Source organism: Mauremys reevesii, linkage group 2 (genome assembly GCF_016161935.1).
Source record: "Mauremys reevesii isolate NIE-2019 linkage group 2, ASM1616193v1, whole genome shotgun sequence".
In the NCBI taxonomy this organism is placed as follows: domain Eukaryota; kingdom Metazoa; phylum Chordata; order Testudines; family Geoemydidae; genus Mauremys; species Mauremys reevesii.
In genome coordinates, this window is record NC_052624.1 from 61,168,790 (window position 1) to 61,196,483 (window position 27,694).

Genomic DNA, 27,694 nt, shown 5'->3' on the forward strand with positions numbered 1-27,694 from the left:
TGAAGGGAGTGTTCCATCATTAGCAGACTGATGTTAACCTCCTTTTTCATTGCCCTGGATTTGAGGGCCAGGCAGAAATTGCACTTCTGGCAGACTTGGCCACTCTAAGTGTGTCGGGCTTGGGAAGTCCCATCTTGCACAAATACTGCCTCTCACCAGGAGAGGCAATGTTTGAAGCCTGGTGAGCCAGATATGCCCTGCCAGGAAAAATAAGTCTCCCAGAAGGTAAAGACGGTAAAACTATTATCTCACTACTTATCTAACTAAATCTATACTAACAACTATAAAAACTATACCACTATAGAAATATTAGAAAAGCCAAGGCACACTCAAGGAGGACACAGTAAGGCTTCGTCTCAGGCTGAGGCGATTGAGAAGGAACTCAGGGCTGTTGCCCACACCCCCCAATATAGCCTTGGTATCTGGCACAAGGAGGCATAAGGATGGATGAGCAGACTGAATGGACTTTGCTAAGTAAAAATCTCCAATCATGGGATCGACAGGTGCATGCGTGCCTAAAGTGGTGCACCCATAGGGACACCACCTGAAAAAAGAGAAGCAGCTTTCCCACACCTCTATCTGGGTCCTGTTCAGTTGGAATGAGTGTAGTGTTATGCCATCTACATGTCATGCAACAATAGAATCAAAAGCCAAAGTAAGGCTGAGGTTTTGCTTTTATCCTTAGCTGGAGAGTGGCCACTAAATTACTGCTACGAGGACTGCCTCTTTCTCAAGACCTATCTAAAGTCTGACAGAAAAATGCAAGATGTCCACAGACAATTGTATGTAATTTCATACTGCCTATGAGATGTACTCATGTACCAGGACCCCACTGTGACAGGCACTTCATAAACAAAAAAGAAGGTTCCTGCCCAAGGAGCTTACAATCTAGTTGTACAACAAGAGACAAAGGGTTACAAAAAAGAGCACAGGGAAGTAATTAAATAATATTGGCCAGCCTCATTGGCTACTGGTGTGCTGAGACCATAACCCAACTGTTGTCAAGTTTTTTGGGTGCATCATGGCATAGGAGAGTTTTAAGGAGGGATCTGAAGGAGAACACTGAAGTGGTTTTGCAAATGTTTACAGGAAGCTTCTCCCAAGCGGGAGGGGCAGCATGGGAGAAAGCATGAAGGTCCTTGTTTGAAAATCTAACAAGTGGGTAATGGAGGCTAGTATCATGAGCCAATCAGAGGCGGGAGTCAATATCTTGATCCTTAATGAGAAATGATAGGGTGGAGCTATTAAGTGATGTGGAGTTTGGTTGTTACCACATATGATATTTTTACTTAAGTAGAAGGAGACTGGATCCAATAGCATATGGAGAGATGGCAGTTGTGTACTCTGAGACATGCTGAATGGACCCAAATTCTACCATGACAGAAATTTAGCACTCTGGTGAGACTGGAAATTCTGTAGCAGTTTCACACTGAAGGAGAATTTTACAGAATTAAATAAAAGCATGTTAAATTCAATTAAATGTTGCACCATAATTATCAGTTTTTTAAATCGGCTGCAGAATTTTGTGCTGAAAATACAGAACTGCATTGTGGAAGCTGGAGACTATCAGCTCGTTAAGAGATAGCTGGGGCTTTTGGAAACTGGGAAAACAGTTTATGATTGTGAAATAAGCGTAATAGCCACATGTTTCTGCTAATGTGGTCAGCATTGTTATAGTTAACAAGGCTGACGCAAACTGTCATAATTAGGTTCCAGAATTAACGCTCTATTGAGCATGAGGATAATTCACACCTCTTAGACCTACTGTTTCAGACTGTCTACGCACTTAGGAAGACAACACAGAGACAGTTTACGTTCATTTCAAGTTCTCTTCATAACCATGAGGGCTAGAAACTTTAAAACGAAATCTTAAGTTTTGCTTAAGGTGGGGTCTCTGTAGACAGTTACTCAGTAGCTGAAAACACAGCTACTAAATAACTTTAAAGCTGATCAGCTTTACCAGGGTCACATTAAAAGCTCAAAGGAATCTTAGTGAATTTCAGACATGTCAGAATGCACATGAACCTGATAATGGTCCTAAGAAACACTTGTTTATTTTGGACTAGTTCATGAAAGACTAAAGCATAGCTGTTTACATGGATCACTTTAAGGGGCACATGCTGGCATGCATGACTTCTATATATGGCAAGTAATTCCCAAAGGTATGTAAAATAGTGCTCTTCTTCCAGTTACTTCAGCCGAACTGGCGAAGAAGAGGGAGCATGGTCTAGTACAGTGGATATGAACTGTTCCCACCGAAGATCCAATCAATCATACTTCTTACTGCAATCCAAAATCCCACAAAAATTTGTGGCCACAAAGAAGTGCAAATATGGGCTCCACAACAAGAAACTGGACCTCAGTTTGGGGACTGGGGGCAATGTGTTAAGGTGCTGATAATAACTATGATTTCCCCCATTCCCCAACCTCCTTCCATCCAACTGTTTCAAGTTATTGTGGAATAACAGAGTGAAGTAACTACAAGAAAAAGAAAGTTTCTCTTTTCCTCACTCCTAAAAGCTGCAGCCTTTGGTAGCTTTCTTCCTATCTCACATTCTTGTCATATGAGTGCTTAACAAAAAACATCAATTAACCGATATTATACACCCATGAGGTAGGTTCATTTTACTGCAATTCCTGAATCTATTATCTCCATTTTACAATCAGAAAACTTAACCTGCAAATTACTCATCTGTAGTTACACTACAAATCTGTGGCAGAACCAGGAACGGAATCCAGATCTCTCAAGTCCCAGTCCAATGTTAAAGAGGAAGGGTGGGTTAGTGGTTATCAAAATGCCTTCTACCTTAGCATAGGAAGTTTTTTTTGTTTCTTGGCCCCTGGAGTGCAACCAATCCGGTAGCTACCCCCTCATGACCCACTTGGGGGGAAAGTAGAGGAGGTGTCACATCCCAGCATTTGAGAAAATGATGGAAGAAGCATTGACTGCAAACTTGAAACTGCTGATTTGGTGTCTATTTTTCTTCATTTTGACAGAGCACTGTTTAGAAAAACTGGAGATACAGTATCTTTAATTGAGGTGGCCTCACAGCCACAGAAGTTTCAATATAATTTCCTATCTAGGAAGAAGTAACAACACATCTCTTTTTAAAAAAGAGACTACTTTTCTATGGTGTTCTGTACCCCTTGTGCAAAAATCAATTTAGATTCTTGGTTTCTATTCTTTCCTCCTCAACTGACCGTATCATGGATGGAGAATGATCAATCCCAGCAGCAAGGTGTCTCACAAGTGTTTTGCACTGATTAGTAACCCACTGACCAATAAAGGCACATAGTGATGAGTCAAAGTAAGCTGTCGAAATCTTGTTCCTTAAAACAATGACAGACAAAAGCTCAAGACTATGTGAGAGAAAACAATGGTATTTCTCATGATTCTGACAGATAAGAGACTGCTCAAGGAAGAGAGAAGTAACTTTTTAAAGGCAGATGTTTAAAAGGTTTTGTAACATTAAAAAAATCCATGCCCCTTTAAAGATTTTATTTCCATTTTGTAATAGATGTACTGAGGCAAACAGGGCTTGCATTAGTGGGTAGTTATGGTTGTGTTAATGGACGTATACTGATTGCACTTTACAGCTGTCAACAGTATATTTGTATATAAAATTGCAGTGTTTTATAAACACCAAAACATTACTTCTCATAAATTTGACCAATGTACTATTTAGACAGCGATTTTCAGCATTTACGAGATTCACAAAATACATTTAAATTCTTTAGTTTATAAAAAGGTGAAGCTTTTTACAAATATGTAATAAGAATGAACTCCCGTCAAGAGCAATAAACATGAATTTACCTCTTTAGAATCATCTATTCTCTCAAAATAAACAAAAGCGAATCCTCTTGATCGTCCAGTCCGCTGATCATAAACCACATTGACGCCACTCAAAGGTCCATAACGGGAAAAGACTTCACGCAAGTCTCGCTCAGTGGTATACAAACTGAGGCCAAACACTCCAAGGCATGTGTTAGGATCTGGATTAGCCTGTTAAAACAAAAGTTCAAAATATATTCCATTAAAATGTTATTACTATCATATCAACCTACTATTTGTTTTCCTGGTTATTCAAAGCTTAGCACTTCAACCTTAATGAACTAAAAGATATTTTCAAAAATCAACTTAATTTTTTGATAAATATTACAGCAAATTAAATATTAGCAAACGATACTGAATTCACAGTACTGGAAACTGAAGCCCTTTGTTAACCTACTGAACAAGTATAACGTAGACAGCTGCTCCGGAAGCTTTCCGATACTGCCCCTTGCTAATATGCTACTGGCCTGATTTGGAAGGACAGACTAGTGGTCAGAGTAGCACTACTCTCCTTTCAGATTCCATCCTTGACCTCTCTGCAGAGACTGGAATATCATTTAACACTCTATTCATGAATATATAGCATAGGGGTGCGTGAATTCCTAATTTATCTTTGCTAGATATGGAAATCTCAACCATTAGTATACCTGTGATCTTCCCCAAAGATTGTGACTATATCTGTCATTCCCTCCCACAATAGTTTTATGTCTGTAAATAAAAGGCTCAATTTAGGTCGTAAGGTGCATCTCTGTCCTATCCCTCTAAACAGACCAAGATCACAAGCTCATCTTATCTAGATAGTATAGATATGAACTATTTTAAAGGACCTTGGCACTCCAAAAACAGTAGGACCAGAATTCTGCAGCAAGATGCCAGGATTCTTACATGGTAGACTGGAAATTCTTTGGCACCTTCATCTCAATTGAATTTTACTACTTTTACTTAACCTACCTTTAAAAAAATATAACATTGACCCACACAATCAGTACAGTACTTTTTATTACATTTATAATATGTTGTCTCCACATTTTCATTTTTTGATATGCTGGATATTTTAGTTTTAATACACTGCATTGTAGAAACTGTTTTGAAACTTTTAGCACATTCGGAACTGTCGGAAGCACTTTAGGACTGTAGGATTAATTGCAGTAGCTGAATGTTTCAGCTATAATGATCAGCAGTGAAAGTTAATAAGGTTGAAATTTAATCATTTTTAGATAGAACAACGAAGTGAATGGCACAGTTCACACCTTTCAGAACTATGGTTTCAGATTTTCTAGCCACAAAAAGTGCACTGGTTAACATGCTCCTGATCTCTGGAGCTGTGAAGACAATTACATTTTTTTATTTTTCATTTTGGAGCATAATTCCACAGCCATGGAATAATTCACTGACATTTTCAGTGACCACTAACTTGACGCAAGTCATTGACTTACATAAAAAAGTGTAATTTCATTCCTTAATTCCCTAAGGGATCTCATATCTCTACAATTGGCATGAACCTCTTATTCATGTCAGTTATTCTAAAAGAAACACTCCTTGTGATAACGTGTGGGCCCTGTGCAATTTGAAATGAGGTTTCCATCCTGTTTAAGGCAATAAAGCCACTTTAAATTTAAAAATCAAACATCTGTATGATAATTTTGTTCTTGTCATTGTCAGAATTTAAAATTACTAACTAAAATTTTAGTGAGAACATTCTTTTATACCTTCAATTGGTTTACTTTATTCAATAATGTCAAATGCACAATCAGCTTGAATTATTTCTTTGTGTAAATCTTATACAATAAAAGTGAAAGTTTAAAAAGAAAAATGTGATTGTACATGCTATAAAAATTGACAGGGGATTAGTGGAAAGATATGGGTTCCAGAACTACTACTTTAATTGACCAGATCACAAACTGATGGTGTTTCTTTAAGCTTTTCTCATGATTAAAACATTTTCTACCTGTTTTGCACTTGTTTATAATTTACAAAGCTTAAAGTTTTCTGTGTCTGAGTGTAAGCTCATTTACAGTATTATACAGAAACGTTTATAATTCATGTGAGAACTGATACAGACACAGACTTAAAAGCCAGAACGGACTATCATAATAATCTAATCTGACCTCCTGAACATCACAGACCACAGAATCTCACTCACTCCTGAGTTACTGAAGTCCTCAGATCTTCATTTAAAGACTTCAAGTTACAGGGAATCAAACATTTACTCTAATTCAAATCAGCAAGTGACCCATGCCCCATGCTGCAGATGAAGGCTAAAAATCCTATCACGCTCACCTGGGGGAAAATTCCTTCCTGACCCCAAATATGGCAACTGAGGATGTCTACAAGATCCAACAGCCAGACACCTGGGAAAGAATTCTCTGTAGTAACACAGCACCTTCCCCAGCTAGCGTTCCATCTCAGACTGCTGGGGATAACTGGTACTAGCAATAGCGGATGGGCCACTGCAGGCTATCATTATACCATCCCCTCCGTCAACTTATTAAGCCGATTCTTGAAATAAGTTAGGTTTTTTGCCCCCTCACTATTCCCCTTGGAAGGCTGTTCCAGAACTTCACTCCTCTGATGGCTAGAAACCTGTGTCTAATTGCAAAACTAAGCCTATTTATGGCCAGTTTATATCCATTTGTTCCTGTGACAACAATGGCCCTTAAAGACCTCCTCTCCTTCCCCGGTGTTTATTCCTCGATATATTTACAGAGAGCAATCATAGCTCCCCTCAGCCTTCATTTTGTTAGGCTAAACAAGCCAAGCTCCATAGGTCTCATCTAGCAAGGCAGTTTCTCCACTTCTCTCATCATACTAATAGCCCTTCTCTGCACCTGCTTCCAATTTGAATTCATCTTAAACATTGGAGTCCAAAACTGCACACTAACCAGATGAGGTCTTTCCAGTACCCTTGCACAATGGTAGTTCCATAGCTCTACTGGAAATATTTCATCTGATGCAGCCTAGGATTGCATTAGCCTTTTTCATGGCCGCATCACACTGATCACAGGATGATTGAGCTGCCAATCAATATACCCAGGTCTGTCTTCTCCTCAGTTGCTTCCAATGGTAAATCCTCAGTTTACAGCAAAAATTATTGTAATTAGTCCCTGAAGTGCATGATCTTGCACTTTGCAATATTAAATTTAATTCCATTTCTATTACTTCAGTTTTCAAGGTCATCCAAATCTTTTTGTATGTCCTCCTCAGTATTGACAATATGTCCCCACTGAGTCATCCAGTTTTTATTAGCACTCACTTTTTGTATCAAGGTCATTAACAAAAATGTTAAATAAGCTTGGTCCCAAAACCAATCCCTGAGGAACTCCACTATAACATCCCTCCAACCTGCCAGTTCACCTTTCAACATGTCCTGTTGTAGTTTCCTCTTTAACCAGTTCCTTACGTATCTTTTGATTCTCATATTAATCCCCATTTTCTTCAATTTAACTAATATCAAATGTTTTGCTGAAATCCAGGTAGATTAGATCACTACATGCCGTCATGTAATGGCAGACAGCTTAAAAGTGACAAGTTTTTAAAGTGCTTTAATAAGATGGGTGAACTGAAGTGCCTTGCATTAAATGAAGATACTGATATAATAAGCATCACAGAAACTTGGTGAAATAAGGATAATCCGTGGGACACAGTAATACCAGGGTACAAAATATACTGGAAGGCCAGAACAGGTCGTGCCAGTGGGGAAATGGTACTATGTGTGAAAGAAAGCATAGAATGAAATTAAATAAAAATCTTAAATTAACCAAACAGTACCATAGAATCTCTATGGATAGTAATTCCATGCTCAAATAATAAAAGTATAGCAGCAGGGATATATTACCGACCACCTGACCAGGATGGTGATAGTGACTATGAAATGCTCAGGGAAATTAAGAGGCTATTAAAATAAAAAACTCTAACAGGGGATTTCAACTATCGCCATATTGACTGGGTACATGTCACCTCAGGACAGGATGCAGACAAAAAAGGTTCTTGACACCTTAAATCAGGGGTGGGCAAACTTTTTGGTCTGAGGGCCACATCTCAGTATGAAAATTGTATGGTGGGCTATGAATGCTCACAAAATTGGGGGTTGGGATGTGGGAGGAGGTGAGGGCTCTGGGGTGGGGCCAGAAATGAGGAGGTCAGGGTACAGGAGGGGATTCTGAGCTGGGACGGAGGGTTAGGGTGAGGGCACTGGCTGGGGGTGCAGGAGGATGCTCTGGGCTGGGACCAAGGGGTTCGGAGGGCAGGATGAGGCTCAGGGCTGGGGTAGAGGGTTGGGGTACAGGCTCTGGGCGGCACTTACCTCAAGCAGCTCCTGGAAGCAGCGGCATGACCCCCCTCCGGCTCCTAAGCAGAGGCGCAATCAGGCGTGTCTGCACGCTGCCCCGTCCGCAGCTGCCAATGGTTGCAGTTACTGGCCAATGGGACTTGTGGGGGCAGCACTTGGGGTGGGAGCAGCGTATGGAGCCCCCTGGCTGCCTGTTCGCATAGGAGCTGGAGGTGGGACATACTGCTGCTTCTGGGCAGGCATGGCAAACGTGGAGCGGGGCAAGCCACGGACTCCACTTCCCGGCAGGAGCTTGAGGGCCTGATTAAAACATCTGAAGGGCTGTAGTTTGCCAATCCCTGCCTTAAATGACTGGAATCCACCAGGAGAGGCAATTCTTGATTTAGTCTTAAGTAGAGCACAGGATCAGGTGCAAGAGGTGAATATAGCTGGACCGCTTGGTAATAGTGACCATAATATAATTAAATTTAACATCCCTGGGGCAGGGAAAACACCATAGCAGCCCAACACTGTAGCATTTAATTTAAAAAAGGGAACTACACAAAAATGAGGTTAAACAGAAATGAAAAGGTACATCACCAAAAGTAAAATCCCTGCAAGCTGCATGCAAACTTTTTAAAGACACCATAATAGAGGCTCAACTTAAATGTATATCCCAAATTAAAAAACCTTGTAAGAGAACCAAAAAAGAGCCACCATAGCTAAATGATAAAGTAAAAAGCAGTGGGAGGCAAAAAGGCATCCTTTAAAAAGTAGAAGTTAAATCCTAGTGAGGAAAATAGAAAGGAACATAAACTCTTGCAAATGAAGTGTAAAGATATAATTAGGAAGGCCAAAAAAGAATTTGAAGAACAGCTAGCCAAAGACTCAAAAAGTAATAGCAAATTTTTTTTTAAGTACATCAGAAGCAGGAAGCCTGCTAAACAACCAGTGGGGCCACTGAACGATCAAGATGATAAAGGAGCACTCAAGGAGGCAAAGGCCATTGTGGAGAAACTAAATGAATTCTTTGCATCAGTCTTCACGGCTGAGGATGTGAGGGAGATTCCCAAACCTGAACCATTCTTTTTAGGTGACAAATCTGAGGAACTGTCCTAGATTGACCTGTCATTAGGAGGTGGTTTTGGAACAAATTGATAAACTAAACAATAAGAAGTTACCAGGACCAGATGGTATTCACCCAAGAATTCTGAAAGAAGTTGAATGTGGAATTGCAGGACTACTAACTGTCATCTGTAACTGGTTAAAAGATAGGAAACAAAAGGTAGGAATAAATGGTCAGTTTTCAGAATGGAGAGAGGTAAATAGTGGTGTCCCCCAGGGGTCGATACTGGGCCCAGTCCTATTTAACATATTAATAAATGATCTGGAAAAAGGGGTAAACAGTAAGGTGGCAAAATCTGCAGATTATACAAAACTACTCAAGATAGTTAAGTCCCAGACAGACTGTGAAGAGCTACAAAAGGATCTCTCAAAACTGGGTGACTGGGCAACAAAATGGCAGATGAAATTCAATGTTGATAAATGCAAAGGAATGCACATTGGAAAACAATCCCAACTATACATATAAAATGTACCACTCAAGAAAGAGATCTTGGGAGTCATTGTGGATAGTTCTCTGAAAACATCCACTCAATGTGCAGCGGCAGTCAAAAAAGCAAACAGAATGTTGGGAATCATTAAGAAAGGGATAGATGATAGAAAATATATTGCCTCTATTTAAATCCCTGGCATGCCCATATCTTGAATACTGCGTGCAGGTGTGGTCGCCCAATCTAAAAAAGATATTGGAATTGGAAAAGATTCAGAAAAGGGCAACAAAAATGACTAGGGGTATGAACAGCTGCCGTATGAGGAGAGACTAGTAAGACTGGGACTTTTCAGCTTGGAAACAAGACGACTAAGGGTTAATATGACAGAGGTCTATAAAATCATGACTGGTGTGGGGAAAGTAAATAAGGAAGTGTTATTTACTCCTCATAACACAAGAACTAGGGCTCACCAAATGAAAATAGGCAGCAGGTTTAAAACAAACAAAAGGAAGTATTTCTTCACATAACGCACAGTCAACCTGTGGAACTCTTTGCCAGAGGATGTTGTGAAGAACAAGACTAACAGGGTTCAAAAAAACTAGATAAGTTCATGGAGGACAGGTCCATCAATGGCTATTAGCCAGGATGGGCAACAAGTGATGGATCACTTGATGATTACCTCTTCTGTTCATTCCCTCTGGGGCACCTGGCATTGGCCACTGTCAGAAGACAGGATACTGGGATAGATGGACCTTTGGTCTGACCCAATATGGCCGTTCTTATGTTCTGTTTCGAAAAACTGGTCATCTTCTCAAAGAAAGATCAGGTTGGTCTAGCCTCCCCTACCATTTGTAAAACTATGGGTTTTTTTTAATCCCAATTACCATTTACCTCTATGTCTTTAATTACTCTCTTTCAAAATTTGTTTGAAGACCTTGCATACATTTGAGGTCAAACAGGCCTGTCGTTTCCCAAGTTACTCCGCCCCTCCCCCTTTCTTAAATATAGGCACTCTGTCTATAATTCTCCAGTCACATGGTACGACAGCCGAGCTTATGGATTTATTAAAAATCCTTGCTATTGCCTAGCAATTTCAAGAGCCAGTTCCTGTAATATTCTTGGATGGAGATTAGCCTGGCCCCTCGATTTGATCTCATTAAGTTGTTTGGAGTTTGGCCTCCCTCTACGATGTGGTAGTTTCTACTTCCATATCCTCATTCCCATCAGCAACCGTACCCCTGCCCCCAAGCACCTAATTATCCTTATTAAAAACTGAGGAAGAGTATTTTTTTTAGATTTTGGGCCATACTTAATATTATTTTAATCTCCACCCTGTCAGTGTTTAGCAGTCCCACTTCCTTGTTTTCTTTTTGTTTATATGGCTAAAGAACCTTTTACTATTGATTTTAATTACCTTTGTAAGGCCCAGCTCTGCTTGACTTTTGGCACGTCTCACTTTATCACTATGGTTTCTGACCTACATTGTTGGATCAAGGAAAATTGTTCATTCTCTCAAATATACAAATAAATGCAAAACAAATCTATTCAAAGTATTTAATGGGAGATTATATGATGAAATATTTAGACATTCGTAAAGTTAAACAGAAGAAAAAATGCGTCAAAAATGCACAATGTCATGTACTATTACAAGAGTAACTGGTGGTAATCTCTATATTTAGGTTTCTTTACGCTTTCCATTATATCAAATTCTTGTAACTCTTTTTCCAGAAGCTCTAACACCTACACTGTTCACAGCAGGCTTTTGCAATTTGGCAACTAGAAAGCCCTTGGGTAAGAAGTGCCTTTAATCCCATGAAATTCCTTTCAGATTTAGCAGAGTTATAAACAGTTAAAATAATTTCCCTTCTTTCATTAACATTCCTCAGGAAAAAACTGTCTGCATGCCAAAATATTAACAGAACACATTCTAATGAACCAGGCTGCCACAGCACATGATGTATTAGGAACACCTGGCCCTACCAGAGCAACTCCAGTAGTGCGGTTTACGGAAGGAGCTAGACCAGGCCCCCTAATTCTCCAACCACATCACATGGGTAGAACCCTGCAAATCTGCGGATATCCGCAGACCATGTTTGTGGATTGGACACGGATACAAACACTGGACTCTGAGGCCATGATCTAGGTTGATCTCCATCTGCCTGCCCTTGCGGCCATCATATGGGGGAGGAGCTCCCTCAGCTCAGGGGCAGTTGGGAAGGGAGTGGAGACAATCAAGCCAGGATCCCCCACCAACTCTGCACATGGCACCTGCAGCCCATTCCTGCTTTGGGATAACTGTCTCCTCCTGCTGCCGGTTAATATGGTCAGTTCTCAAGTAGTAGAAATGTTGCTGCACTGCTGAGGGTTGAGGTCTCAAACTTTCTTGATTATCCATGATGGTGATTGTTATAGCCGTACAACCTGCTTTATATTTTTCCCTTTAACAAACCTAGGGAAGTGCAATACAAAAAAATGCTTCAAACGAAAATTGTTTAGATTACAAAACCAAGAATGCAGAAGTTAAGAATGTCCAGATTTATAGTTGCCTGTGCAATCTTAATTCTACCACTTTGTGCACATGCATTTTGACAATCTTTAATCAAATCCTCCCCACATCCCAAGACACCTACCTCATTTAGTCCACAGATTGTATGCACAAGGGGGAAAAATTTAGGTTGCATGGGCAACTGTGAATCTGACATTCCCCAACTTTCAAGTTCTTTGTTTTGTAACCGAAATAACTAAGTGTAGATTTTTTAAAATGTAATTTCATTGGGTGTTTGTTAAAATACTTTTAAACCTTAAATAACCCTTTAAAATGCATTTTTGTATGCATTCTACGCATATATATACTACTCATAAGTGTAAGTGCCTAAACAATTACCGCTACAGTAAGTCACATACACATGTTGTACACATGTTCTAGGCTGGATTTTATACCTAAAATATTGTATTGTGCAAACTAATAAATGAAATGGGCATATTGCCATATGCAAAATGCTTTCCTCACTTGCACCTTTTAAAATATTTTAAGGTAGCGAGGGGTCAATAGCCACTTTTGATATGGAGAAATGTACTGTCTTATTTTGGACTGAAGTTAGCTACCATGGTTACATAAACTAATGCATTTCTCAAGTTGAGCAATTTAGACTGCTTATTGCTAACTCCAACAATAATGTAAAGAACACCTAATCAGGCAAACTGAAGGCAAATGAAATCAGGATCATCAATTTGGAACATCCTGATCATTTCTACCAAATTGGTGGTGATCAGAATCAGAGAGCCTTTGAACTTAATTTCTTCAGGACACAATGGATCAGAGGAAAAATAGGTGCATCTTAGATGAACTTCCTAAAGGATCAGGAGTTGTCCAACCCCTTTTTCCTTTGTAGTAAGTGGATAGCGGGGCATCGTTGGTATTCTTAGTAGTCACAAATAGATTTGGAGGAAATACTCGTTTCAGCTTTCATTCCCCCGGCAGTAAAGACTTAAATCATCCATTTTAATTGGATTGAGCCTGCTGGCTTGGTAAATCATCTCGCGGAATACCAAACGGCATACTGCCCAGCCCATCAGGATCCTAGGTTCTTGTTCTTGGTGTCATCAGTCTTGTTGGACTCACTCTGTCTTGAAGGAGAGTCAAGATCCTATGGTCAAGCTTGCCACAGAATAGATCAGGCATATGCCGGTCACTGTAGCGCCCCATGTTTCAGTTGTATCTTGCTTCTGCTGCCATAGCTACCAAAGGGGGGGAGGGATAGCTCAGTGGTTTGAGCATTGGCCTGCTAAACCCAGGGTTGTGAGTTCAATCCTTGAGGGGGCCACTTAGGGATCTGGGACAAAAACTGGTCCTGCTAGTGAAGGCAGGGGGCTGGACTCAATGACCTTTCAAGATCCCTTCCAGTTCTAGGAGATTGGTATATCTCCAATTATTACCTATTACCTAGAAGTGCGGAAGTAAGAGTACCTGAGTCACTAAAGTAACTGTCAACTGGAGCGGAGAGACAGAGGACTACTGATAGCAAGGGCTCTGCTGTGGGCTAAAAGCCTATACAAGAGATAGAGCTACTTGCAATAATATCAGGAGCAGAACCTCAGATTTCAACTTCCAGGTTCCTTCCAGAAACTAAAGTCAGTCAGACAGGTACTGATGACTCTTGATCATGATCAAAGTGACATATCAAAATGTATGATAAAAAATAAACCTTATCCAATTCACATTTACGTCAATGCTTGATATTCCCCAGACATTTTTGAGTACTTTGCCTTTTTGTTATTTCCTCTGATCCAGAATGGCTTCACTACTTTATTCAATGTTTCAGTTTTGCCATGCTCAATCTGGGTAATTTGAACAAGGATGCCAACTCCTTCTTTGCATCAATTACACTGTTGAAGCATTTTTTCCCTTGAAGTTCAGTCTAAGATTTACCTGGCTCCATTTCATTCCATAATTTCCAGTTATTCCTCCCCGTATCATTAAGCAATTTCCTCTTTATTCTTTACACCCTTAATTATTTGTGTTTGTTACAGCATGCCTTTAGTAGTTTTTTTTTTTTTTTAAAGCGTAAAACATATTTCTTGTAGCTTTTCTTCATGGGCAAGCCCCTCTATACCTACTGCTACCTGTACTGCCCTTCTGTCTTTGGGATACTATGTGCAAATAGGAGATTTACAGCTCAACCATTGCTATTACCTTTCTAATGTGTGACACAGAGAGCTAGGTATAACAATAACTATGCCACTGTGTAATAGGTTACAATCCCCGATACAGGATGGATTAATTTAATATTGCCTCTCATCACCATAGTATGTGAGAAAACTTTCACGTAAAAGCAACGGGAATGGTGAAATCCCTGTTTTTTTATGGTATCTCTGGCACTTGTCCATGTATAGCAAAAATTCTACTTGGGCATTTTGTTTTCAATTTTTTAGATTTTATAAATTACCTTTTTGGAAACTCTAGGGGTTTTATCTGGGTTGAAGGGGGATGTGGGGGGAATCAGTGTTGTGAGTCTCTCTTATGGTGGAAAGACCTTTTTGAAGAGGAATGATTTGCAGCATCTTTCCTAAAGTAGCAGCAGAATTTACTCTTGCCTCTCCCTTCAACCCTCATTTAAGATAATTAGCATATTTCCTAAATTTCATTATTAATTCCAGCCAATTTTTTTAAGTGATATAAACACATTATCAATATTTTATGTGTATACAACTCCATTTGGCATTGTCATCTGCAAATTTAATTAATTCTTCCATAGATCATTTATAAAATATGCTAAAATCAATTCCTACACTGACATTTCAAGAAGTCCTACTAAACAGTTAATTCAGACAAGATGTTCAAGTCAAACAAGATGCAGAATTACTCCTTAGTTACATCCTGTCATCTTTTAACCCTTTTAATTTTGTATTTGCCCAATAGAGTGAAATTTCATTAGATAAAAATTAATATGAGGCATAGTCAAGTATGTCAGAAGTCTAGATATCTTTCATAGGAAATAATGTCTAAGGGTTTAAGCAGAGAACCAGGAGTCATGATCCTATCCTACCAATGTAATGTCTAATCTTAGGTAAATAATTTTAATCCCTCTATTATTCCCCCTTGCACATCTTTAAAATAGGGGTTTGGTTTGTTTGTAAAGTGAGATACTTAGATATTGCCTTTCATAAGTATACATAATAAACTAATGTTTACACTGTAGCCAAATAAAAGTGTAGTTTATTTAAAAAAATTATAACAATGTTTATTCTTCAAAAACTCATGCCACTTTTATTCATCAGACACCAACAGATTTGTTCCCCTTACATGCTATCGTGTTGCAGATGGGACTTTGGGGCAAGGCTAGATTCTTTACTCCTCTGGCTGAAACCACTATACAGGCAGATTCTTGCATTATGTTCCCACATCCCATCCAGACAAAGCACTTAGCAGAACTGATTAACTCCATATGCACCAAGACGTGAGCCCACAGAGCACCTCCTTCACCAAGAAGGCACAAGAAATGCATCCTAATCATAGCTCTTCTTTAGTTAGGCATGAATAGTCTTAAGTGCCGTGAACATAGTACACTGCAAGCTATGCATGGATAATCAATCCAGGAATCTTTACTCCTTCAGTCAGCCTTAGAGGTAGACATCTCCTGGAGTTTCTCTTGCCTTATTCATCCACATAAACAAAGAAAACACAGTAAACTCATAAGCACTTTAAAAAAAACCTAGCCTCCCTTATGATAGAAATGTCCACAGGGAGCTTTACCTTACATCATTTATTTATTTAAAATACTCAGCCTTGATTAATACCACATACTCTGCTGCCAGTGTGCCTTCTTCGGTTAGACATTGGAGAATGACTGCGGCTCCTTCGGCGACGATATTCGGGTGTGTACGATCTGCTTCGAGATCGTCTCCTATGGGAATGAGAATGGGACCTGGAGCGAGTGTAACGTCTGTGAGAATGTCTTCTTGATCTGGACCTTCAATGAAGAAAAAAGTTTTCAGGTGTATATACATGTGAAATACATGCAACAAATTCAATTTAAAAGATTACTTGTCCCTAAAGGAAAGTTCACAAATTCACTATCACCACACACAAATTACATTTAAAATATTGTTTAAATTCTACTTCTTAATGTAACTATAGATTGACAATTGCAGATTTGTAGTAGTTTAAAATTGCACTGAGACTGATCAGTAATGTGATTCAAACTCACACGGCAAGTACACTTTTGACATGTGAACTAGAATATATTTTAAATTAGAGAAGAGATTTCTAAGCTTACACACACACACACAGCATGTCAATATAAAATGACATCTATAACATGCAGTGATATGGAAGCCCAATATACTATGTTTTAAGAAACAAACAGTCTTACATCAGCAGGGAGATGGACAGATCTAGCAGGGCTTTTCTGTCTAACGTCTATGATTGACGTAAGCCTAGGCTCAACAGTAATCGAAAATTAAGGCCAGAAGGATCATGCTAGTTTCAGGTAATTAGGTTGTTCTTCACATCATTCACACATGTCCAGCTGTTCAGTAAGATGGTACAAAACTGTTCCAAATTATGTTGTTTCACACACAAGTACCATAGTCACAGGTAGGGTACAACCCTCATTGCCTAACAGTCCAAGAAAAACATACTGTAACAGCCAAAGAATGCCTGACGGTTTGCACGGTTCAATTCATGGTCTTTTGGCATTCACATCATTCATGCTCCTTATGAAACCTATGCTCTAACACCTCACAACTACCTGCAAAGTTTTGGTAAACCACAGAAATTATTGTCTGACAGTAATTATGAAGAAACCAGTGTGGTATGATTTGAAGTATTTGATCTCATTCTCTACTCCAGTCTCTTGTGTGAAAACTCTGAAGTAGAGAGGAGGAGGAAAGATAAGCACCCACAGGGACAACCATCTTGAAGCACCTCAGTTACTGCACAGGGCAAGTAACCTCCTCCTCTTCTTCAAGGATTGTCCCTGTGGGTGCTCCACTTTAGGTGACTGTAGAGCAGTGCCCGTTGGTGGAAGGGAGGGGCTTTGGAGTTGCAGTCGTAGAGCATCTGATGAGTGCAGCTCTGTGACATAGTGCTGGGTGAATGTATGGACTGATGCCCAGGTTGCTAGCTTTGCAGATGTCCATAACAGGCGCATTGTTGACAAAGGCTACTGATGTGAAGAATGCTCTGTTGGAGTGTGTATGGGTCCCCGTGGGGGTTGTACCTACTGATGGCAATAAAAGTCAATGCAGTTGGAGATCCATTTCCACAGCCTTTGTTTTGATATGGCATCTCCTGTAGATCCTTCCATGATGGAAAGAAATAACTTTGTCCTTTCAATGTAAAAAGCTAGCGCCCTTCGGACACCCAGGATATAAAGTGTTTGATCTCATGAGGTTTTGGGAAGAATGATAGGAGATGGATGGGTTCATTGAAATGTAATGATGAAACTATTTTAGGTAGGAATTTGGGATGCGGTCATAGGTTAACTTTCAAAAATTTTGTTTATGGGGAATGTGCCATGAGGGCCCTCAGTTCTTCTACTTGTCAGGCAGATCTGATAGCAACAAGGATGGCCATCTTCATTGAAAGATGGAGAAGTGAACATGTCACTAATGGTTCAAAAGGGGCCCCCATAAGGCATCGCAGCACCCGATTGAGGTCTCATGATGGAATAGCAGCTCGTATTACAGGTTAAAGATTAGAAACACCATTGAGGAAGCATTTTAGCGGTAGGGTGGGCGAACATCAAGAACGTGTCCACTTTGTGAAGGAACGCCGTAATTGCTGTGAGATGTACTCTGATCGAGCTCAATGAGAGATCAAATTTCCTTGAGATCTAGTACGTAATCCAATGCCACTGGTAAAGGAGAGGTAGTTGCCATTGTTTGCCTATTCTGGCATCACATATAGAATCTTTTTCATTTGTGAAGGTAGGTATATCGTGTAGTCAGGGCTGGCCTTTAGGAAAATGGCGCCCTGTGCCAACTTGTATTTTGGCCCCCCCAGCTCCCCCGAGTGTGACGCTTCCCCCACTGCCCCAGGTGTGAGATGGTTTACCTCCTGTGATAGTAGGTGTTCATGAGAAGGATCCCTAACGAGGGACAGAGAGAGTGGGTAGGGGGAATGGAGGCAAATTGGATAGAATAGCCAGTCTCGATTTCCCGTACCCATTTGTCTGACATGATGTTTCTCCGCGCTGGGTGGAATGGAGTCAGACGGTCTCTGAATGGATGGATTGTGTTGGATGGTTCCAGCAATAGAAAATGTCGGAGGTATCTCCGGTCCTCGACCAAATCTTTGAAACCGCTGTTTAGAAGGAGGTTGTTGGGATGTAAGGGGCTGAGAAGAGAGTGGTCTCTGTGGGTCATATTGCCTCTGAGGTTGGGTGTAGGGTGCAGATCTTGTTCTTTATGCCAAATAATACTTCTAGTTTTTTCTTTTGAGAAGGTACATAAATGCTCAACGATCTGAGAGTCACACTGGAATCTTTTAATGTGTGAAGAGACTCCTCAATCTTGGCTGCCAACAGCTTTGGGTCCTCGAACTGGAGATCCTCGAAGGTAGACTGTACCTCTGAGAAAAACAGAGAAGTGGAGGCAGGAAACTTGTCACATGACTATGGCTGTGGCGATGGAATGTGTTGCCTTGTCCACAGAGACTTGTCAAACTGTTCAAGAGAGAAGGTGACAAGGTTGCTTTGAATTGCTGTTTTTTTGTCCTCGGGGAGATGATCAATACATTCAGACATTTTTCAATAATTTGTGTAACTGTATTTGGCCATCAGTGCCTCGTAATTGGCAATCCTGAATTGTAGGGTCACTGACAAGTAGGCCTTATGCCCAAAGACATCTAACCACTTCCAATCCCTATCATATGGGGTGGTTCTAGAGTAGGGTGACCAGATAGCAAGTGTGAAAAATCGGGAAAGGAGGTGGGGGAGGAGGGAATAGGAGCCTATACAAGAAAAAGCCCCAAATATCAGGACTGTCCCAATAAAATTCGGACATCTGGTCAGCCTATTCTAGAGTGATGTTGCCTGCCCTGCTCATTCACAGCCTCTACCACAGGAAAGTTTGATGTGGGATGGGAAAACAAAAATTCCGTTCCCTGGAAGGGGACGTAGTATTTTTTGTCCACTCTCTTACAAGCGGGTAGAATTGTTGCCAAGGTCTGCAGGATCATCTTGGCCGTGTCCATGAGAGCCTCGTTTATTGGTAGGGCAATCTCAGAAGAGGCTGAAGTCTGAAGGATGTCCAATAACTTATGTTGGGACTCCGCAACTTGTTCCAATGGAATCTCTAATAAATCTGTGATTCTCTTAAATAGTTCTTAGAACTGTTTAAAGTCATCCCCCCATTGTGGGTGGTGGAAGCATAGCAGCTTCATCCAGAGAGGATGAAGAAAAACTGGTACCTGGAGTGACTCAATCTGAAGTCTCCTCCAGTTCCTCAACTGCCTCTTCCGGAGGTTCAGAGGGTACAGGTACAAAGGGTGATGAGGAAAGCCTCACCCTCTGTGTGCGAACTGGGAGGCTGACAGTGTTGGCAGTACATTGCCCATGAGTCCCAATAAGACCACTGTGGTGGGAATGGCATCGGTGGCAGCATTCATGGGTGTCTATACCATCCCTGAGTTTCAAGTATGAGTTGGTACTCCTGTTGTAGTGGACCTGGTCTGGTGGGGGTAGGCAAGGAGTGGTGGGAGATTTCCTCTTCATCATCATTAGCCTCCTTGCTAGATAAAGGAGGAGCTGATCTGGCTAGTGTGGTAAGTTGGTACAGTACCGAGCATGCTGGAGTAAGGTCAGTACTCAGGAGTGGAGATTCTGGTGCTGACGAGACTAAAAGGTCCTTATACCAGAGGAATTGCTGCGGTACAGAGAGCATTGATACCAAGGAAGGTATTGTCGGCGGTACCAGCACCTTTACCGCAGTTGTCAGTGCCGAGGGCCTTGCGCTATGCACTGTGTAAGCAGGAGGTAGTGCCATAGATTGTAGTGGTGCCAAGCTGCTTAGTGCCACATTTGATCAGCATTGGCGGTACCGAGGCAGGGATTTTCCCGTTTTTGCCTTTTTCTGAGCCAGCCCTCTTCGGGTCATTTGCTTGCACAGTATCGAATGTTCCCACTACCTTAGAGGTGGATGGTCTTGGTGCAGTCAATACTGATTTGTCTGAGAGGCCGGAGAAAGTCTTTTTGGCAGCTTCCCGAGACAGGGAAGGTGGAGCCCGTTTCTATGTTGCTTTTTCGGGGAAGTGCTCTTTCCTCTGAGAGGGTGGTGGGGAGAGTCGGTCATGCCCTTTAGAATAAGGTTCTCCCGTAAGGGAGGGTTACTACATTACACCAAGAGGTATACTAATAACTGAAACTTAAACTCCTAAGATAAGGAAGAATTATTATTTTTTGTAAGAAAAACAGGGGAAAGATAGGGCAGTTAACTATGAACTAACTAAATGGGTTATAAACTGGTACTCCGTGAGACAGGAACAGCGCATGTGAGACCCAACCAGGCACCGATACTAAAAATCTCTGATTCCAAGCACAGGCATGCAGATTTACCTAAAGCACCCACATGGACACTCCTCAAAGAAGAACATGGTGCTGTCTGAAAAAGCACTATATTAAAGTGCACTAGGGATTTTAGTGCAGACCAGCAGGGCCCAATTAATGCCCAACATGTTAAGCAACAGTCTACATTACTGCTTTATGTAGACAAGACTTCAGATACAAGTAACCACTTCTGGTGTTTTTCCACTGTTTACTGGGTGTAACAGATTTCTGTATTGGAGAGTTTTAATGTGTGTCTTGGTCGAAACTGAAAATCAGATGCTCTCGGTATCTTACATCATACCCATGGATATATGATGCAGAATTAATTTTTTATCAAAAACAGTACATACCTGGATTTTGACCTTGACCGGGAGTGCGATTCAGAATGTTTGGAAGCCCTCGATGGACTACGAGATCCTGACCTGCTCTCCGATTTTACACGAGCAGGACTCCCAGCTGGAGATTTTGACTGGGAGCGAGACTCCTAACAAAAAAGACAGTATTACAAATGGTACTGGTCACATAAATGCCTAACTCCTAACGTTTAAAGTACCGTAATTATATTATTTTGATTGCTCCTGAAAGACAAATGGTTAGGCAATACCCTCCAGAACAAATTTCAGTCTGTTAACCCACTGTTAATATTGTATGCTTTCCTCAAATAATTCCCTACTTGAACCAGATCACCAATTCTCTATTAACTAAGTAATCATGCAAATTCATCTACAACTTGATCATACAGACACTGGAACATAAACCATACATTTACTTAACCTAGGACCCATTCATTCTTCCAGATTCTTTTAATTCTACTTCACTCTTGCTTTCTACTTTTCTTCATTCTTCATTGAGTTTTTCATTTTTCATACTTCGTGTATTCTTCCCCAATTCAAACAATTCATTATAGCCTTAAAAAAACATTCAAGTGCTTCTATCTGACCAATCTTCTGTTCAATTTTTTCCCCCATTCAATTTTAATTTTCTGATCTTTAATACTTTTCATTAGCCTTCTTTTATCTTGATTTATCTTCCACAATCTTGGAAAAAACTCTTCAATTTCTTCACGAACATTAACCTTAATGGAAAAAGAACATTTAGTATATTTAAGCACTAGGGATTATAAAACTCTGCTGGAGTTCAGAATGTTATCTACCAAAATTGAAAAGCCAGCAGGTAAAGTGCAAGTAACTATTTTATAAAAACATTTTTTTAAAAAAAATCTTTAAAATTGTATTATTTCTAGGTTCTGACAATGAGTTTACTGATTTTCTCAAAATGTTTCAAAGCTGCCCTCCCCCCCTTTCAAATTATAGAATTATCCTTTTTTTTTAGAATTTCTACAAGATACAAGCATGTACTAAAACTTAATTTGCACAAATATATTAAGATGTTCTGATATAAAATAGATTTTTTCCTAATATTAAATGTTCACTTTGATATTAAATACCTAAAATGCTAGTCTTGTAATAAGCTCTTATTAAGCCACGTTTAGTTCAACAGAAAGTTAAAGCAGCACTTTCCCAGTCAAAAAAAAATTCTATGCACATAGGTACATACACTGCCCAAACTAAACCTAAAGTTAATGATTGTCTAAATTTTCTTCTCTTCCTTATTGCTATCCTATTTCCCTTGAGTATTAAAGCCATATTTAAAATAAAATATGTATTATAGTACAAAGCAACCCATGAAGGGCCATTTTTACTTGCATGAACACACACATAAGAGAAATAACCAGGAAAACAAGCAAACAGAGCAGGATAGGATTCTCTCCCCCCCGCCCGCCTTCCCAGCCAATAACACTTTTTTCCAGGGAGCGTGGCCATATGTGGCTTAAATTTGCTTTAAGTAACTGTAAATGTTTAGATATGGAGAAGTATTAAATATACACAAGTTTTAGCAAGCTTTCCCCCAACTTTCAAGTTATTTCAAGAACCTTTCAAGTTCTACTGAGCCTCATAACATGTAACCTGAGCAAGCTTCCCCAATGTACCTCAACAAGAATTCAAGAGAAAGAAGGGAGAGCTACATTCAAACTGCTAACTATTCAGAATGCCCTCTGATGACTATAGGAGGCTTCCATAGAGATCACGAGAAGGTGGTGATTTTATGTACCTTTATTCTATTCCATGCCTTATTCTCACATCCAGAGCTCACTCAGAAAACATGCTCCCTTTCAGGCCCACAACTATTCCTGCCTTTTCTTTCTTTCTTTCCTTCCTATCCTCCTTACTCTATTTCTCTGCCCCTTCATTGTCTTTGGGTATGGCTACACTTGAGAGTTGCAGCACTGGTGGAGGCTTTCCAGCGCTGCAATTAGTAACTGTCCACACCTGCAGGGCACATCCAGTGCTGCAACTCCCTGGCTGCAGCGCTGGCTGTACACCTGGGTCTGCTTGGGGTATAACGATTGCAGCGCTGGTGCTGCAGCACTGCTTGTAAAGTATGGCCACACACCAGCGCTGTTATTGGCCTCCAGGGTATTAGGAGATATCCCAGAATGCTTTTAACTAAATCACTCTCTTTGTTTTGTTATGCTGCCTCTCTTTGTTTTGTTGTGAACTGGGGCTCCAGGAGCTGCTTATCTAAAAAACAAACACAGCTCCTGTTTGCTGTGATCAATCTGTAACTGACTGTGAACAATCAAATGAGATAACCCACTACCTTGCTGTGAATGAGGCAGGCAGGGGGATGAGTGTTTGCTTGAGGATAGAAACAGCGGGGGCAGGGGGGAGAAAGGGAGTCTGTTGGAGCAGCTGCTTATCTGGTCTGCAAGCTGTTTGCAGTTAAGAGTAAGGGGTCGGGAAAATTTTCTGATTTTGCAAGGCAGGGAGCTGATACACAGTGTCAGCTCCAAAAATCCACTCTCTCTCTCCACCCCGGTCCCTGTCACACTCCACCCCACCCCCCTCTTTTGAAAAGCACATTGCTGCCACTTGAACACTGGGATAGCTGCCCAAAATGCATCACTCCCAACAGCACTGCAAATGCTGCAAATTTGGCCACACTGCAGCACTGGTAGCTGTGAGTGTGGCCACACACCAACCCTTTCCCTACACAGCTGTACTACCAGCACTGTAACTCCCAGCACTGCAACTCTCAAGTGTAGCCATACCCTTTGAGAGCCTCCTCTATTCTTTCCTCTACACTTTATTCCCTGCAGCAATTCCCAATACCTACAGCAATCATTCCCACTGCCTTCCTCATTACAAGTGATCAGTGATTAAAGTTAATTGCAGAAGTGTCATTGACATATCAAATTAAAAAGGGAAGGGTGTGGCCCACAGGATATATGTTTGACACCTCTAGTATAAGAGGTTATAGTTCAGTATCCCTGTCCATTCAAACTTAAAACTCTGCTGACACTGCCAACATGGTTTCCAATTAATGCCATACTGACATGAATGTATCTGCCAGATATTTGAAAGGAACCACCACCTCATTTCATACAGATCAAACTATAATCCATTTGTTTTATTTTTAAATTATTTCATAGACCTATAGAATATCAGGGTTGGAAGGGTCCTCAGCAGGTCATCTAGTCCAACCCCCTGCTCTAGAACAGTTTAAACTCACAAGACAGTTCAACTGTTCCAATTTTCAAGTTGCAGTGAGAGCACAGGTCCTTACAAGTTTCAAACCTCTTCAAATTCATAACAATTGGTGATGTGGACTGCAGCTGAGGAGACAACTATTCTCTATCAGCAGCTGCATACTATATGTCAATGGCAGGCATTAACAGTTTTCTGATATAACCGAGAACATTACTCTCACAGAACTTCAAAGGGAGTATTAAAGAAATCTATATAATGGTTTTATGAGATAGTTTAAGGAAAGCAAAGCAGCTAAGAAAATATTTCCCTCTATTTGTGGTCTTTTGCTGAACTAGAACAGGTTTCCAACCCCTGGTGAGTTACATAATACGGGATGAAGTCTTCTGCTGGGAAGGATTTTTTCCAGAGTCCTCACCATTCCTACCTTTTTTCCCCAAACTCTCCTCTCCCCGCACCCCAAAACCAATATGGCATCTTTACAGTTTTATCATCTACAATGCAAACAGAGCAGACCTGATGGTTTCGTACACAAGCATTTTATGGGATGGATATAACCCACAAACCTCATATATTATGTTTTGCCCTACAATATAATCCCTGTCCCAGGAAGTAAGATTTTTCCTTGGGCACATAATCTTTAATGAATGGGGAAAAAAATTTCCTAGGATTATTTGAGTTTTCTATGCAGCCGCCAGGTTATAAAAATGATAAAAAGCACACCAAAAAATAAGGGCTTGTCTACACTAGAGCAATCAGTTATTGCTCTTCAAATGGTCATACAGCACTGATGGAAATACCAACACTTGAGTCCACACTCGCCTCCCTAACTGGTTTAAGTTTGCCCTTGCATCCACATTCATCATGGCAAATCCTAAATGAATGTGGCCTTGCAGATCAAAAACCACCTGCGCTGATCTGAATTCACATAAAGACTGCCCTAAAATAAAGATGTGGACAGTTATCTTTGACTGCCACCTAAGCTAGCACATATCCTTACTTGCCAACTAAGAGTCCCCTCTCCACTGTCTTCATCCTTACAGTATATCCTGCTCCATAGAAATGCCACTGAGCAATGCCCTCCCTCCTGTTCTGAAGGTTCTCAATTTGTGACAAATCACCAGTTAAGGCTGTATTTCTTAAACACCATTAACCTCCCATCCCACTGCCACCATTGGACAGAACACCTACACTAATGCCTCCCCCTCTATCTGCTACTCAGTGAGTCATTAATGGTTCACCAGTCAATTCTCTTGCTCTAACGAACTACAGGTAGTTTGTCACAGTGAATGCTTCAGACAGCAATCCACAGATGATTCTCCAGCTCAAGAGGCAGCAAGAAGAGCACAACTAGTAGCTGCGCTCCTTACAATACCTTAGGTACCAGATTCTCCCTAACACTCCAAAGCTAACAGAGCACCTTGACCAACTCCACTCTCCCTGTGGCAGGCCCACATTATGGCTGACATTCTCACTCTGATGAACCACAAGCAAGCAGTGGCACAGTCAGAGCAGGGGACATTACTGGAGGTGAGTGAACAAGCTACAGAGTACAGTTTCAACTACTGATCTACTGGTGCTTCACCAGATGAGGATATGCAGAGCCAGAAGTATTTCTAAAGGATATTTCTGGGAAGAGAGGAAACCAGAAGCAGAGAGGGGACCCACCAAGGGCAGAGAGGGAAAACTCACAATCAAACTGAAGACCATTCACGAGCTGAGGATATTGTAATCTCTGATAGGTATCGGTTAACAGGGCACCAACTGTACCAATGTGTTGGGTCTACATTGATACACAACTGGTTGAACTATGGGTTATATCCTTACAAATTTCAGATAAGCTACACTGAGTGTTGCCTTCCCAATAATCCATGTTATTTTCTCCAGTACAGATAAGGCTTTAAAACAAGCTTTCAGAGTACTTAAACTATCCTACTGAATCTTTTGCAGGGTTTTAAAAAAAATGCTCTTTCAAATTTCCTGGGGTGGGGAAGAGAATGAGGTAAGGGAAAAAAGGGGGGAAAAAAAGCCTTGGGGGAAGGGGTATTTATGCCCTCTCACTGACCACTTGAACATCTCCAAAGTGTGACAGAATGAGTTTGTCAAATGAATATCAATGGACCCCATTTTTGAGATGAGATATTAAAAAAGATAAAATAGGGCATAGCAGTGTGTGCATGAAGAGTAGAATAGGAAGGAAAAACAATTCTATGGAATTTCACTATGGCTATGTCTCATAATAACCCCACCTCTCACCCTCCTCCCCCTCCATGCCAAAATACAGTATGCTTGATTTGGTTAAAAAGAAAACATACATATTACATGCAGAACAAATAAAATCAGTCTCAGACTTCTCTGTAGCTAACATTTCACTTGTAAGAGCTGCACATACATCAAGGTTTTAATCTGATGAAACGTCATGTGAATTCGACTTTCACCACCCCAAACACACTTAAAACATCCACTGAGCCAGTCTTGCCTATGCTACTGTTCTCAAAGTCCTTCCCTACCACAAGAAATAGCATAAGTAGCAAAGTAAGACTGACAGTTCTGATCATATACAATGCTATTCTAGTCTTACTTCGCCAGGGAAGAGTACCACCACAGGCTGGGCCAGTATTGTATGAGCCTTTATTGTTGATGGGGAGTAGCAGCAGGATCAGCCCTAGACAAGAGATAGGGATAAGCACAAGGATGTGGCTTGCATCACTTGCTGGACAGCACCCCAAGTCAACTGAAGGAGAAACATCAATGGTCTGGAGCCAATGGAAGGACAATCCTATGTACTTTCTTGGGAATTTCACCAGACCCTTCCCCAAGACAGACAGACAAAAAGGAAACACTAGCAAAATAAAGAGTGAATGAAAAGGAACACAACCCTTTAAAAAGAAAGGAAAAATAAAAAGGGAGATGGATGATCAGAAAAGGAGATTTTAAGGAATGTATTGATAGCAGCCCAAGTCTGTAGGATAAAACATCAACAGGGTAACAGCTAACAGATGAGTCCCTTCAATCACAGTTATTTACTCAGGGATCAATTGGAATATCTTGCCACAGAATAGGGCCAACTTTGCTTTAAATGGAGAAACAGATCTCTTAATGGCTATTTTTTCTTATACCCTGTCAAGAGCTTGACAAATCAAAACGTAAGACTGTAAATCCTATAATGTGATCTGTATATTAAGCTGTCTATGTATGAGTAATTCAACTTATATGGGAGGAAGATGAATTGCTGCTAAAAAAGATAATTTGCCAACTATACTGTCCAACAGAAAATATACCAATAAACATATTCAACTCACAATGTTAATGAGTTACATGATTATCAACAGATAACCCTTACCCTTCAGTGTTCAAAAAATTAACTGGAGTTAAAAGGTCTTTGAAAATACTCATATTTACGGTTATAGCCAAAAAGAGAAGTTCTGTGCTCTACTTAGGGTTTA

At 40.5% G+C, this 27,694-nt stretch overlaps 1 protein-coding gene across 2 annotated transcripts in view; it reads right to left on the reverse strand.

Moving 5' to 3' along the window:
• TRA2A (transformer 2 alpha homolog) overlaps window positions 1-27,694 on the reverse strand; it is a 45,986-nt gene that overhangs the window by 11,274 nt on the left and 7,018 nt on the right. The window contains exons 2-5 of one of the 2 annotated variants that reach the window (XM_039522021.1): window positions 21,051-21,184; window positions 15,957-16,122; window positions 11,067-11,129; window positions 3,815-4,003 (exon numbers count right to left, since the gene is read on the reverse strand). In XM_039522021.1, the coding sequence (XP_039377955.1) occupies window positions 3,815-4,003; window positions 11,067-11,129; window positions 15,957-16,122; window positions 21,051-21,184 (552 nt within the window). The remainder of the gene's footprint in view (window positions 1-3,814; window positions 4,004-11,066; window positions 11,130-15,956; window positions 16,123-21,050; window positions 21,185-27,694) is intronic. The other variant, XM_039522022.1, reaches the window with a different exon arrangement.